The 16,378-nt window shown below is 38.3% G+C and overlaps 1 protein-coding gene across 1 annotated transcript in view; it reads right to left on the bottom strand.

Annotated features, from left to right (window-relative positions):
* Window positions 1–16,378, bottom strand: part of CNTN5 (contactin 5) — a 927,011-nt gene that overhangs the window by 137,719 nt on the left and 772,914 nt on the right. Inside the window, exons 12-13 of the mRNA XM_058185575.1 lie at window positions 13,481–13,610; window positions 11,206–11,356 (exon numbers count right to left, since the gene is read on the bottom strand). Of these exons, the coding sequence (XP_058041558.1) occupies window positions 11,206–11,356; window positions 13,481–13,610 (281 nt within the window). The remainder of the gene's footprint in view (window positions 1–11,205; window positions 11,357–13,480; window positions 13,611–16,378) is intronic.

Genomic DNA, 16,378 nt, shown 5'->3' with positions numbered 1-16,378 from the left:
AGTTTCACATTTAGCTAAAGAAGATGTCCCTATTTTCAGTATTATTACTGCAGTTTTATCAGTTTATAGAATAGAATAAAATAGCAGAGTTGGAAGGGACCTTGTAGGTCATCTAGTCTGATCCCCCACCCAAGCAGGAGATCCTATACCATTTCTGACAGATGGCAGTTCAGTCTCTTCTTGAAAGCTTCCAGTGAGGAAGCTCTCACAACTTTTGAAGGCAACTTCTGTACCATCAGTTGATTGTTCTCACTGTCAGAAAATTTCTCCTTATTTCTAGATTGTCTCTCTCCTTGATCAGTTTCCATCCATTATTCCTCATCTGACCTTCAGGTGGTTTGGAAAATAGGTTGACCCTCTCCTCTATGTGATAGCCCTTCAAATATTGGAACAAATTTCCCATAGAACTAATTTAATTGCTTTCATCTTTTTTAGTGCACTATCATACACTGTCGCACTTTGGCAGGAAGTGTTCCCTGCATGTTGGCATAGAGTCATACTGGCCACATGACCACAGAAATGTCTTTGCATAACACTGGCTCTCTTAGCTAGGAGACAGAGATGAGCACTGCCCCCTAGAGTGAGACACAACTGGATAGGAGAATCTTTATCTTTCTTTACCATACAAACAAAAGCAAATCCTATCTGCTTTTGACCAAAATATTATTTGCAAGCATAAGGTAAAGGTTCCCCTCGCACATATGTGCTAGTCATTCCTGACTCTAGGGGGTGGTGCTCATCTCCATTTCAAGAAGAGGCAGCACTTTCCGAAGACATCTCCGTGGTCATGTAGCCGGGATGACTAAACACCAAAGCTGCACGGAACGCTGCTAGCTTCCCACCAAAGGTGGTCCCTATTTTTCTACTTCTATTTTTTGCATGCTTTCGAACTGCTAAGTTGGCAGAAGCTGGGACAAGTAATGGGAGCTCACCCCATTATGCGGCACTAGGGATTCAAACTGCTGAACTGGTGAATTTCAATCGACAAGCTCAGCGTCTTAGCCACTGAGCCACCACATCCCTTTATTTGCAAGCATAGTGTTATATAAATACAACATTCCAAGTTATTTCTTTCTCCACTTTTTATTAGAAAGTCTGAACTTCAGTCATACCAATCAATTATACTATGTCACCGGGCTTAAAATTTTGGGTTTAGACAATCTGGAATTGCGCTGCCTGCAGTCCGATTTAAGCATAGCACACAAAATTGTCTGCTACAACATCTTGCCTGCCAACAAGTTCTTCAGTTTCAACCACAATAGTACACAGGCAAACAACTGATACAAACTCAAGGTAAATAGCTTCAAACTCGATTTCAGGAAATATAATTTCAGCAACAGAGTGGTCAATGCCTGCAATGCTCTACCCGATTCCATTGTTACAGCTTCAAACCCTCACAGTTTCAACTTCGAACTCTTTACCTTGGACCTCACTCCATTCCTAAGAAGTCCATAAAAGGTGGGGGGTGCCTAAGTGCACCAGCGTGCCTATGGTCCCTGTCTTACTGTCCCCATTTATTTGTATTTACTTTTTTTGTTTACGTTTATGTTCATACCAGTGGTGAAATCCAATTTTTTTTATTACCGGTTCTGTGTGCGTGGCTTAGTAGGTGTGGTGTGGCTTGGTGTGCATGGCTTGGTGAAGGATACTGCAAAATCTCCATTTCCACCCCACTCTGGGGCCAATCAGAGATGATATTTGCCAGTTCTCGGAACTGCTCAAAATTTCCACTACCGGTTCTCCAGATCCTGTCAGAACCTGCTGGATTTCACTCCTGGTTCATACCTATACTTGTTATCTTGTACATGTTTGACAAGCAAACAAATACCTGCTATCACTGACATAACTTTCCTTCTCATATCAAGTCTTAGTTTTGCATGATGCATGGATAAATGCATATTGCTGAAGGCATAGACAAAACAGAACCTCTGCCCTGTAATAGGTTATCTTGGAGAGAGAGAGAAAAAATAGTAAAACCCTGGCAGCCGCCGCTGAAGAGGAATCCCTATTTATTAAAAATCATTTCTTTCTTAGCATGGGGCCATTTGTTCTGTCAGAAATAATTTTCTAAATACAGTTAATGAAAGAATTTTCATTACATAAACATAATATTACAAAGAAGCAATTCTCAGTCTTCTGACTAAATCCCAGAGTGCTAAGAATTGTACAAGTGTAATTGGTTATGCATGGAGGAGATAACACAAGCTTTTACTGCGGAATAATTGGTATGTAGAATGAAAAGCCTCTTTGATTTCTACGTGGTGGAAACCATCATTAAATTGTTGATGGTTTCCTTGCTGAGGACTGTTTAGTCTATGAGCTCCTGAAAGTTTCAGAATGTGACATTTCTGAGTGACATCATGCAATAGAAGTGACTACCTGTAGCTCAGATTGAATTGATGTTGATATTATCTAATTAGGTAATATAACATCTGCAGGCAAACAACTAAGCTTAGAGCACTAAGAATCCCACAATATGATGTAATATTATATAGTGCAAATATATGTATTTTTAGTTTTCTTGTAACACCTCATTATAAGTTAGTGGTGATACCTATCATCCTCTCCTCTCCTCTCCTCTCCCCTCCCCTCTCCTCTCTCCTTCCCACCCCTCCCCTGCTCTCATCTCCTTTCCTCCCCTCCCCTCTCCTCCCTTCCCCTCCTTTCTTCCCCTCTCATCCTCCCCTCTCCCTTGCTCTCATCTCCTTTCTTCCTCTCCTTTCCTGTCATCTCCTACCTCCCCTCCCCCAGATTTTTCATGGTGGTCAGTTGGTCATGTAAGTGTGAACCCATTCTTCTGAATTTCATGTTTTTCCCCCCCTGGAAACTGGAAAAATCGTTGCATAACTTAGTCACATAACCATGCAATTGTTCAAAAAAAGTGAGTCAGTTTCCAAGCTGACACATGACTTGCAAGGAGAGATGGCATGATATTTTAGGATGGCCAGAAGTGCTTTACAGTCTCATTGGAATTTTGACTGGTTGTTTAATAACCGACAATAAGTCGAGGACTGTATGTAAAACTAGTAATATTATTTGCTGTACAGCCATGGCTAATCTTTAGCATTGCTAATAGAAAAGTTGCTGTCTTTGTCTACCAGAGTGGGTGACTCTGACAAATATAAATCAATATATCAAATCAATCAATATCAATTAATCAACATTATCAATTTTTTCTCGGTTGTTTGCAACCCCCCAAAATCTATGCTGGTCTGAGATGCAGCAAGTTATCAGAACTGGAAGCAGCAAAGTATTAACAGAATCATAAAACTGTATGGCTTGAAGTCTTTTTAGGGTATTATGGTAACACCGAAAGAATAGCTTTTTATTCATCCTTGTCACTCAATAAATCTTCATATAAAAGTCAAAAGAAGGGGGATCAGTTTTTTTATGGGTATTTAAAAAGCTATCATAATATGCAGACCACTGCTTGCATCCTCAACTGACATTAGTTTGCTTTTATGGTAACTGCCATGGATCTCCAGAAACTTCCAACTTTTGGCCTCATGTCTCTTTCTCATAATCCGTCATGCTTGTTTGTTTGTATTGCACACAAAAGCTTGTTATATTAGCATGTAGAACTAAAAAGAAGGGACGCTCAAATTAAAGCAGTAACATTTTGATTAAAATAGTTTAAATTCCCCAAGCTGATTCAGAATCAATGCTGCAGCTAGGGTATTAGGGCTAATTAATAACTTGCATCTAACCGAAAGAAGGAAATTATTGTGGAATTTATTTTTATGGCAATGTCAAAGTTGTCGCGGTTTTCTGTCTCTCATTGATACCCAGAACTCTAATTTCGATTATTAACTAAAAGAGGTCAATTAAACTGTGATTGATGTGAGAAGGGAAAAAAAATTAAACCAGCAGCAACGACACAATTCTCAATACATCTTATCATTGAATACTCTCCTCTTTATTTTCCCTTAAGTGTCCTCTGAAATTGCCTTCTCTCTTACTTTAGGGTCTGTAAACTACCACTTGGACATCAGAAGAATCAGCTGGTAATGTGTTCCCAGAAATTTAAATAACATATTTCAGATAGTTAGTAGCTTCTACTAAGGAGACATAAAGCCAATAGTGATTGTCTAGGGCAGTTGTCTATCTCCAACCTTGGCAACTTTAAGACTCGTGGACTTCAACTCGCAGAATTCCTCAGCCAGCAAAGCTCTGGGAGCTGAAGTCCACAAGTCTTAAAGTTGCCAAGGTTGGAGACCCTTGGTCTAGGGGACCTTAACTAAAACAAAACTATTAAACCAAGATTTTTCTATCCACACCAATTCTTTTTTTTTTTGTAAAAATTTTTTTTTAACATACACACAAATATACAATGCATTTTTTCTGAACAGAATATTGGCCAGGTTTCAGATTTATACAATTTTTAGTTCTCTTCCAACACATTTTATATGCTTACATTAATATACTTTACCTTTTCTCTCTCATTTTTATTTTCTTTCTTTTATGTTCTATCTATCTATCTAAGGGTATCTAATCTTACCCTTCACCCTGAATTCTAATCATTGATCAACTTCCCTATTTTCCCCCCTCTCCTTACTCCCTCTAAATTAAACCCTTTATTTCCCAATTGATATTTGTAAAATTTTATATAAACTACTTATCAAACATTAGAGTCATTCATATAATTGCAATTCAAAAACAATTCATATAATATTAACCATAATCAAAAAAGAAAAAAAAAGAACTCAGTTAATCTTCATGATATAATTTCTAATGCTTTAAGTAAATTTCATAATCCCCATCCACACCAATTCTGAGAAAAAATTAGGCAGCTCCTTTTCAATGGAGATGGGTAATAATGGGTGAGTCATGGGTAATAATCAGAGGGGCAAAGAGGCAACAAAAAGACACAAAACCAGACAAACTTTCTTTTCTTCAGAATCATGAGTGGGGATGGTTATGGGAGACTTCTGGGAAGGCCCCTCCTTCTGTAGCTTTTAAAAATCCAGCCTGCTCCCAATAGGCTCAAAGTGCTGAAAATCGGGGATGCGATTTTGCATTGCTTTTCTACTTTACTCTACAACAGGGTGTTAAACTCAAGGCCCGGGGGCCAGATCCAGCCCATGGGGTGCTTAGATCTGGCCCATGGAGCCTCCCTGGAAACAGCGAAGGACCGACCCGAAGTGCCTCTGCCAGCGAAAACAGAGCATGGGAGGGCGAACTCCGTTTTCACTGGCAGAGGGTTTCAGGAAGCCATCCCAGGTAAAAACAGAGCTCAGGAGGGCTGCGTGTGCCCCCCCCCCCCCGAGCTCTGTTTTCACTGGCAGAAAGTTGCAGGAGGCCATCACAGTCAAAAACTGAGCTTGGGAGCCCGTTTTCGCTGGCAGAGCACTCAGGCCGCCACAGGCGCTCCCCCCTCCGGGGTGAAATCCAGCAGGTTCTGACAGGTTCTGGAGAACCGGTAGCAGAAATTTTGAGTAGTTCAGAGAACCAGCAAATACCACCTCTGGCTGGCCCCAGAGTGGGGAAGGAATGGAGATTTTGTAGTATCCTTCCCTTGGAGTAGGGTGGGAATGGAGATTTTGTAGAAGCTTTCCCCTGCCCTGCCCACCAAGCCAAGCCATGCCCACCAAGCCACGCCCACAGAACTGGTAGTAAAACAAACTGGATTTCACCACTGCCCCCCTCAACATAAGTGACATCATGCTGGCCATGCCCATCCCAACCCTCCAAGGTCAAACACAACCCTGATGCGGCCCTCAATGAAATCGAGTTTGACACCCCTGCTCTAAAACAAGAGAGATAGGAACCAAAATGGTCATATCATTCCAATTTCCTGTAGCCCTTCAGAGGGCAAACTTCTCATCTTAAATTTAATGGTCATCCCTGCTACAGAGCATTACTTAGGTTAGTTTTTAATTTTTTTGGTGAATTTATTGGATTGGAAATCATTAAAAGGGAGGAATTTGTTGGGTGCTGATATACTTTAGTTAAATGTTTGAGGATTGGCAATCAGCTTGTAATCATCCACCATAAAATTGAAGCACACATCCTGAAATGCAAAGAGTTTTGGTCTGATATTGCCATTCATTTTCAGAAAAGACTAATAAACCAACGCAAACCCATTACATTTTTCCAAAAGACACTGACTTTCTAATATTAGGTTTTTGTTAGCTAAAAGCAGATAATTAAACCCCATTCTTCCCCCCCACTTCCCTCTGCAGAGTAAAGTAAGTAATAATAGAATCTTAATAAGATTTTCCTTTGCTAAACTCATTTGGGATCATTTTATTTTAAATATAATTAATGGTCATGTAATGATAGTAATAAGCTGGTGTGAAAACTCAGTAATGAGAAGACATTTGGGCGTGCATGAAAGTTGTAGGTTAGCGCAGAGATGAATCTGTTCATTGGTTTAAACTCTATATTCAATTTACAGAGCAAGTAGACCTATTACCTAAATCTTAAAAAAAAATAGTTCTATCAAGTTCAGATAAGTTAGTGTAGAGTTTCTGCTAATCCATAGCAAGATACCAAAATCAACGTTGATTTGTTTTTCATTTCAAATTATTTAATTTCAGCTACAGCTCTCTCTTATTTTTCTGATTTATACACTTCTAGATCATACGTAGTTGAGCTTAGGTGCAGCAGAAGGTAGATGGCGTAGATCAGGGCTGTCAATCTCCCGGCTGGCTCCACTTCCTTAGAGTCTTACGAAAAAACAAAGTGGAACAACAACTGATGACCACCTTTTACCAGTCCACAATAGAAAGAGTCCTCACTCAGTGCATTACAGTGTGTCATGCTGGCTTGACAGCCGCGGTTAGAAAAACATTACAGAGGGTGGTGAGCACAGCGCAAAACATTGTGTGCTGTCCCCTGATACCACTAGACAACTTCACTAGGGCTCGCTGCCTTAGAAGAATGAGGAAAATCCTCAGGGACGACTCACACCCTGGTCAACGCTTCTTTACTCTCCTGCCATCAGGAAGGAGATACAGAAGCACAGGCAGCTGCACAAACAGGCTGAAGAACAGTTTTTATCCATGGGCTGTCAGACTCCTGAATGAAAAATAACTACAACAATGTGGTATGATTGACTTGCGGGGCTGGTGCGACGTGCAATAAGTTCACATGGTGCAGTAGGATTTTGTGTTTGTTAGTAGGATTCACTGGGTCAGGGATTTTTTTTTTTGTCTTTCACTGTGAGTTGTATTGTGCTGGGTGTGTGTGTGCACGAAGGGAGGCTCAGTCAGTCTCATAGTACACATGTTGTATTCTGACAATAAAGGTTTGAATTTGAATTGAATTTGAATTTGGATGCTTCATGCGCTGGCCATGCCCACATCTGGTTTAGCGAAGGGGGGGAAAGTCCCGCTATGTCACATGATGCTGCCGTGACGATGTGAGTTTGACACCCCTGGTGTAGATAATATGACCACTTCAAACTGAAGATGGCCCGTAATAGAAATAGGACTTGTGTACAGGTATGATTCTCCATATCTATATATGCACATACTACAATTCTTTTCTACACTTAAAAAAATAAGCAACTCTTCTCATAGCAAAATTGAATTCTCAGGGCAACATTAGCAAAAAAATACATTTTCTTGGAACATAAAATTAAAGCTCTAACAGTAATTAACATTAAATCAATACAATTACTCCAAGCATATCTTAAAATATCTTCCCTTTTATCATATCACAATTTGATAGCAACATTCAAAAGGTCATCCAGAAGATCACAACATAGGATATATATTCTTTTTGTGGGGGAGGCAAAATTACATATCCCTTAGAGTAAAATATCTTGAATATTTGAAGCCCAGTTTCAAGTTTCCTATTAATGTACCGTCCTAAATTTGGGTGCTACTTAGTTGTATGGACTTCATCTCTCAGGATTCCCAATCTAGCACAGACATTATTAAAATTAAGCAGTTAAAGTCTAGAAATCTGGAAGATATCCATAATGTACCATAATCTGTAAGCCGCTCATTGCCACATAAGGGAGATGAGTGGCACAAAAAAATTAAGTTAGATAGATGATAGATGATAAATAGATAGATAAAGATAGGTAGGTAGGTAGGTAGATAGATAGATAGATAGATAGATAATAGATAGATAGATAGATATAGATAGATGATAGACGATAGGTAGATAGATAGATGATTGATAGATAGATAGATAGATAGATAGATAGATAGATAGATAGATAGATAGATAGATAGATAGATAGATAAATATGACAAACAGACAGACAAACAGGCAGACATATAGATATAGGTGATAAATTTAAGGTGTCAGCCCTTACAGGTAGACCAGACAGGAAACATGACAAGGTGAACTAATTCTAATTTATTGCAAGGTTATATTAACAAAATAGAATATGGAACACAATATTCTTTATTGGCCAAGTGTGATTGGACACACAAGGAATTTGTCCCTGGTGCATATGTTCTCAATGTACATACAAACAATAAAGTAATATAAGCATAAAGCATAAAATACAATAATTAATCACAAGATACAAACAACAAAGTGATAAATCATAAGACATCAATAGGAGAAAAGAAGAGCAGAATAATGGCAATACAACCCTTCTACACTGGTAAATATCCAGAGGTGGGCTTCACATAATTTAACAACTGGTTCACCCAGAATCAAAAATGTGAGCGTGCGTGCACACCTTGCGCATATGCTCACTGTGTCAAAAACATGACAATTGGATAGGACGGGAGAACTTTGCTCTCGCACATGCCTTGCACACATGTGCACTGCATCAAAAACACGGCAATTGTATAAGACGGGATAGCCCCAGGGCAGGTGGGCAGGTCCAGCTGCTGGCCGTAACTACCGGTTTGCCTGAACTGGTCTGAACCGGCTGAATCCTACCCCAGTAAATATCCTTAGTCATAAGACAGTGCTGTGGGAATTAGGTGTTTAGCAGGGGCCTCTGTGGCTCAGACTGGTAAAATAGTCTGTTATTAACAGTAGCTGCCTGCAATTACTGCAGGTTCAAGCCCCACCAGGCCCAAGGTTGACTCAGCCTTCCATCCTTTATAAGGTAGGTAAAATGAGGACCCAGATTGTTGGGGGCAATAAGTTGACTTTGTATATAATATACAAATGGATGAAGACTATTGCTTGACATAGTGTAAGCCGCCCTGAGTCTTCGGAGAAGGGCGGGATATAAATGCAAATAATAATAATAATAATAATAATAATAATAATAATAATAATAATAATAATAATAATAATAAAAATAAAAATAATAATAATAAGTAGTAGTAGTAGTAGTAGTAATAGTAGTAGTAATGGAAACTCGCAAGTCTGAAAATACAAATTACTCACTACCACCTTTAACTGATAGACCCATTACTGTGGGTCCTTCCTAAATTTCTTTCTCTGTCCATTAAGCCACTGGGAGCTCCTCCTTCTCTTGTCTGATGTTTTCCTAGTCAGCCACTTTTCCCTTATCCTGCAAGGTCATCCAGACATCCATTACAGAAGGGCGGTGTAGAAAGAATAAAGAGGTTTAGATCAACAAGCTAGACAAAGAGGAGGGAGAATATCATATCCACAGAGATGGACTGAACTCTCACAATGGAAGAGTAGATAGTGAAAATGGTGGAATTTGCAGGAATGGCAAAATTGGCGTGTTTGATGAGGGATAATACATCAAGTATGTTTTACAAAAGACTGGAGACCTTTTATGGATTTTTTTGCTGAAAATGGGAAAAGAATGAACTTGTGATTTATGGATTTGCTGATTGAAAAAGGATTAATTATGGGAAGAAAAGAATCATGTATAATTTTACAGAAAAAGGAGAGACACTAAATTTGTAACTGTTCTAAAGATCAGAAGTCACTTATTTACTTTTCTTTTTTTCCCCTTTCTCCCCTATCTATCGCTTTTTGCATTTCTTTTCTTTTGTCATTTCCTTTTCGTGATCTTACAGACAATTTGAAAATGCTAGGGAGCTACTTTGGGTTAAAAAAGGGATTAATTAAAAACTATGGAGACAAGTAGCATCATAATACGAAGTGGGAAGGTTAAGAAATGTAGGAGAAAGGGGAAGGGATTGAACAAATAGATCCAAAACCTGCTTAGGACCTAATGCACAAGCAAAGAAATAATGACTGCTGTCAACATTGCAATTAACAAAGACATATTTTCAATTTTGCAGCTACTAAAATTGTTGGCCGAGCAGGTACAAAGATAGCCAGCAAAATGATTGAAGCCTGGGAAACAGGCCTCTTGTCAGTCAACAGGAGTGCTGATTTACCACCAGCTTATCAAGTATTTAGGAGCCGAGGACTTGGCAGCGCAAGGAAACAACAGCCAATAGCCAGCCATCAACACACTAATCAACCAATAGGAAGCCACACCCAACCAAGCACCACATAAATATGACTCATAGAAAAGCAGACATTCCAGGAGAGAAAAGTTCCCTGAGAATGGGCTCCAACACGAGTCCGAAAGCTTAGAAGACTAAACCTCTGAGCCCAATGACCAATCCAAATTGGATCTTGCTGTCAATATTTGCTGGAATGAAATGTCGGCATTGATTGTTTAGAATGGATTGTTTGGAATTTTGAAATATTCCAAAGAATCTTCTTCCCTTGAGAAGGTCCCTTGAGAAGAAGATTCATGACTTCCTTCTAAATCAAGACTGTTGCCACTCATGAACAATATGTATGAAACCAGTGGTGGGATTCAAATAATTTAACAACTGGTTCTCTGCCCTAATGAGCAGCTCAGTAGGCGTGGTTCGGTGGTCATGTGACCTTGTGGGTGTGGCCAACTCAATGTCACTCACGTTGATGGGCACTTCACCTTAGCTGTTACAATATAATAAGGGTTAACTAGAGAGGCAGTTTCTGTAAGCAGGGCAATAAAGTTTAGGCTAGAAACAATACCAGAATATTTCCTTCCTGCCTTCCTTACAGGATTAGCCCTGTAAAATGGAAAAAAACAAAATAAGATTTCTTCCAACAACCGGTTCTCCAAACTGCTTAGAAAGTTAACAACCAGTTCTCCTGAATAGGTGTGAACTGGCTGAATCCCACCACTGTATGAAACTTCATTATCAAAATGATGAGACGCCATTGTCATATATAATATAAAATATCTAATAGCCTAAACTTGCTGATTCTTATGCAAAACTTGAATACTCTTGTGCTTTATCTTTTTCTTGCAAACTCTGATGGAAGTCAAAGGTAAACATGAATGAATGGACAGCTGACCTTTTATTTTCTCGCACGTTTTTTTCTCCTTTCTTCCATCCAATGGTTGGTTTGGGAGAAGCTTGTGGTTTGCAGTCCACAGTGACTGCTTGGCCTTTGGTAATAATAATGGTCTTCTTCAGTTGACTCAGGGGAAAAGTTGGAGCAGAAGCTATTGAGAAAAGAAATCAATCTCAATGGAACCATCCAAACGTGAAGAAATATTTCCAAAGATGGCACATCACCTTGGTTGGTTGGTTGAGTCTCCCTTATGAAATGTCTTTATAATGCAAAACCATATAGCTGTTAAACAAAGTATATAATATATGAGGATGGGCTGAGACCCATTAATCTTACCAACCTTATCTTACCCATTAAATATTCTTTCATGCTATAACTGCATTATTTATGAGTGAAAGGAAGAAATGAAAGATTGGTCAAGAATGACAGGATGAAAGGATCTAATAACATCTATTCCAATGGACACATTTCATAGCTAGCACACTTCTGAAAACTTAAACACGCTTGCAGTTTAATACATCATTTCTATGTATTGATGAGAATGTTTTGTTTAATTCCATATATTGTATATCTCAATCTTCACAAATCTTAGCTCTATTGAACAGTTTTGATTGATGATAGTCTGCAATATTTATTCGATTTGTTGAGATAAGGGCAAAAAGATAGCTCTTATTTTTCAATACAGCTAGCTACTTTGTACTTTCATTTCATTAAAATGTATTTATCTTTAAATCAAATTTATTGGCTGCTCTACTCAGAGCAACTCTTGAATTTATATTTATTTCTGTTCCACACTACATTTTTAAGTGTGGTGTAATAATATCAATAATTTTATCCCCATTCATGTATATCAGAAATATAACTCAGCTTGGAGCATTGACTCAGCTTTCGGATGGTTGATTTGTTTATAACATATCCATTTTACCTTTTTTTCCCATAAAGAACTGTCAAAGGATGTACAGATAGTCCCTGATAGTAGAATAGGTAGTCACTATTTGTTTAGTGACCGTTTGAAGTTACAACAGCACTGAAAAAGTGACCTATGACCAGTGGGAGGATTCAGCCAGTTCGTACCAGTTTAAGCGAACCGGTTGTTAAATTATTCCCCCCCCCCCACTATCAAAGTGGATCATGGATGCTGTGCTGCAATGGAGAAACGGGCAATGGAGTGGCCGGCGTGAGGGAAGGAGAAGGCCGCTTTCCCTCTTTCTTCTCCCTGCTCATCCTCCTTCCTTCGTGCCGGCCACTCCATTTCCTGTTTCTCCATTGCAATGCAGCGCAGCGCAGCGCAGCACCCAGGATCCACTTTGATAGTGTGTTTGGGTGGGTAATTTAACAACCGGTTCTCCCAGGGTCAGGTTAGCTGTTGCAAGATGCTTATCTCACATGTGCGGCAGAGCTGGAGGATGCAGATGGGCCATGCCTCCCACGACAGCCAACCTGACCCTGGGTGAACCAGTTGTTAAATTATTTGAATCCCACCACTGCCTAGGACCATTTTTCACACTTACGACCGTTACAACGTCTCCATGGTCATGTGATCAAAATTTGAATGCTTGGCAACTGGCATTTATTTGTGACAGTTGCAGAGTCATGCATGGTTGTGCAATCCCCTTTTGTGACTTCCTGACATGCAAAGTCAATGGGGATTCACTTAACAGTGTTTGTGTTACTAATTTAACAGCTGCCATGATTCCCTTAACAACCGTTGCTACTTCTGCTGCCTGCCAACTGCCTGCAATTTGACAGTTCAAATCTCACCAAGCTCAAAGTTGACTCAGCCTTCCATTCCTCCGAGGTGGGTAAAATGAGGACCCAGGTTGTTGGGGCAGAAATATGCTGACTCTGTAAGCCACTTAGAGAGGGCTGTAAAAGCACTGCGAAGCGGTATATAAGTCTAAGTGCTACTGGTATTGCCCTCCCTCCCTCCCTCCTGGTTAGAATGAAGTATAACTCTGCCCTCTGTCAGCAGTTCGATCCTGACCGGCTCAAGGTTGACTCAGCCTTCCATCCTGAGGTGGGTAAAATGAGGACCCAGATTGTTGTGGGGAAGTATGCTGACTTTATAAACCGCTTAGAGAGGGCTGTAGGATGTATATAAATCTAAGCGCTATTGCTATTAGCAACAGAAAGTTTGGGCTCAGTTGTGGTCGTAAATTGAGGACTACCTGTGTAACTAGATGGACACCTTCATTTCATTCTTTTGGGACTCTGCATCAACCCTGTAGTCTTAGCAAATGAATGGAAAAAAGGAAAAACAGCCTTAAATACAAACCTAAAATCTTCAGTTCAGCACTGGCATAGATGGCTCCATGTTTGTTTTCTGCCACGCACTGATACATTCCAGCGTCTGACTGATTAACACTGTGGATCATCAGTACACCATTAACCATCTCAATCCTGCTCTGTAATGGAATAGAAATATAATTCTACAAAAGCAAAGAACATCAGGAAAAGTTATTGGTTTCTCAGCTTTAGCTCAAGTAACGGTGGGCAGTAGGCGGGATGACATATTTATGTCCTTAACATTTATTAAAGGAGCTTACTGACAGTTTTTCCATTGTTTTATCTTTTATTTTTTTTACTTTGTGACCATGTTAAAATGCTTTTGGGTGCTTAAAACTGCATACGATTAATGTTGGCTAGGATTATCCTTGCTCATGTTTAAAAATGAGACTTTGGTGACTATACGAAATCTCACTGTTCTGATCCTTTATTGCTATCAGCAATTATTCAGAGCTACTAACGTGCTAATCTTGGGGTGGGGGAATGAATTGGACTGTCTTATGTAGTTAGTGAGCCAAACCAAGCATAGACTATTATGGTAGTTTACTGAGCATTTGATTTTTATTTAGTTTATTCCATTTGTCAATGCTGTCCAGAATTGCAAAGACAGCAACGTTGTCAACCAGACTGTAATATATAGCTAACATGACACATAATGTTTTGGTATCATAAGTATCATAGAACTGGAACCGATTTAACTCACTGCTTTGGAATAAGTAAAGAATCCCTACTGAGTGACAATAAAAATATGAAATTTTGGTTTTTTGCAGTAAAGTATTCATCTGAGCTAAGAAAATAAGCCTTTGACTTCTTGGTTAGTGTTCCATCTTGCCAGAAAATAAATGATATACAGTAGGATTTTAGGGTATGTTGGTTTTCTTCAATAAAGCTAATGCTACATATATGCCTTTTCATTCAAGACAGCATACAGTTTTGAGGGGAGAGAAAGCCATCCTTGAGATGCCATTATTATGAAAAGGGGTTGAAGAAAACATTTTGTTAAGTGAGTTCATTCTTCATGAGTATTTAAACACCTTGCTTTGAACACCTTGCAATAAAATGCAATGGAATAATAGAGGTGAATTTCTAACAATATTTATACCTACGGGTTAAATTAAATACTTCTGTAATAAATGATTACAATCCATTTATAGATATGGATCTCTATAAATGGATTGCAATCATTTACTACAGAAGTATATAGATATAGATAAGTATAACCAACTACCTTGTGACCAGGAACTGATTTTATTAGGAGTTGTGAAGAGCACAGTAGATGACACTGTTGATGCCACAATATAATGGAAATCTTAACATGAAATAATTAGTTCAAGATAAAGAAAAGTTGGTGTTTTTTTAAAAAAGTATTTGCTTGCAATAAGAAGACTTCAGAATGCAACTAGTATTTTCTGTTTTATTAGTGATAAGGAAGAAGGATGAGTAAATAGTTGTTGAATGGCTATTTTCTTGATTGCAACTGGTCATGACATTTATGACATAGGGCACCTAAAATAATAAAATATATGAAAGGAAATGCACAAATTAAAAAAGTGCTTCTTCAGATTCTTGTGGGTTTTCACAAACACTTTATGAAAGAAAGAAAAAAAAAAGATATAGATTTAGGATGCGACAGACCTAAGGCTGAAAAAAAGAAGTATAGATTTGTAACAGGTGATACAAACTTAAGCCATAACAAAAATATATGTTTGTCTTTTTAAAAAAAGGAAACTTAATTAAGGCCCCTAAGCTAGCTGAAACATCAGAGCTCTTCCAATAGTTGCCAACACATTAGAATGCTAATATGAAAATTGAGAAGAAATCTTAAATACACAGGAAGTAATCATATTCTCTATAATTAATTTATGTTAATGTTATTTAAATCAAAGCTATTTTGTTGTTGTTGTTGTGATCATCTCAGATTTTTTTCCTGGCTCCATCTACATTTGGAATTATCTCCACTTGAAAAATGTTCAGTCCTCTGCTCTAGAATGACATTAAATATATCATGGTTTTACGTCCTAATTCAACTGGCATCTGAGCCCAAGACCTTATTTTAAGACATTCCAAACTTGGTGACTTTAAGATTTCTGGACATCAACTCCCAGAATTTTTCAGTCATGCCATGTTGGCTGGGGAATTGTGGGAGTTGAAATCCCAGAAGTCTTAAAGTTGCTAAGTAAGGAGAGCCCTGTTCTAAATTTACCACCAAATTGTTGGAGATGTGGGTATAAGCTAGGCACATACTACCATATGTGGTGGATGTTCCCCAAGATAATTTTTTTTTCGCAAAAAATCAAAAGTTGGCTAGAGGGAATTACCTAATTAAAAATGGAATTTAAACCGGAATCTTATTTATTGGGAATAATTAGTTCAAAAATGGATAAATCTTTGCAATACTTAATACTTCATATATTAACGGCAGCAAGGATCGCTGTAGCATATGTATGGAAACAAAATAATGTTCCAGGGGAGGAAATAATAATTCAAAAAAAATTTACAGTGTGCAGAAATGGACAGGATGACATTAGAAATTAAGGAAAGGGAAGAGTCGGAATATTACAAAGTGTCGAATAAATTATATGATTGGTTGGAAAAAAGAAATCGAAATTATAAACTGGATTGTTAACCTAACTAAGTTTAAAATTAGGAAATGTAAATTATTGGATTGGTAAACAGAAACCAATGTAAATATAAGTATGTAGAGGAACGAGTAAAAACGAACAGAGAATATATATCATTGCCGATACAACAAGCTGTAAAATATGCAATGCTATGTTTGTTATGTATTTTTAATGTATTTTTCTTGGGTTTTTTTGTTGTGTTTTTTTTTTTCATTTTGTTCTTAAGGGTGAAAAGCTTAATTTTTTTTATAAAAAAGGAGAACCCT

Source organism: Ahaetulla prasina, chromosome 5 (genome assembly GCF_028640845.1).
Source record: "Ahaetulla prasina isolate Xishuangbanna chromosome 5, ASM2864084v1, whole genome shotgun sequence".
Taxonomy (NCBI): domain Eukaryota; kingdom Metazoa; phylum Chordata; class Lepidosauria; order Squamata; family Colubridae; genus Ahaetulla; species Ahaetulla prasina.
This window is presented reverse-complemented; position numbering and strand designations above follow the sequence as displayed.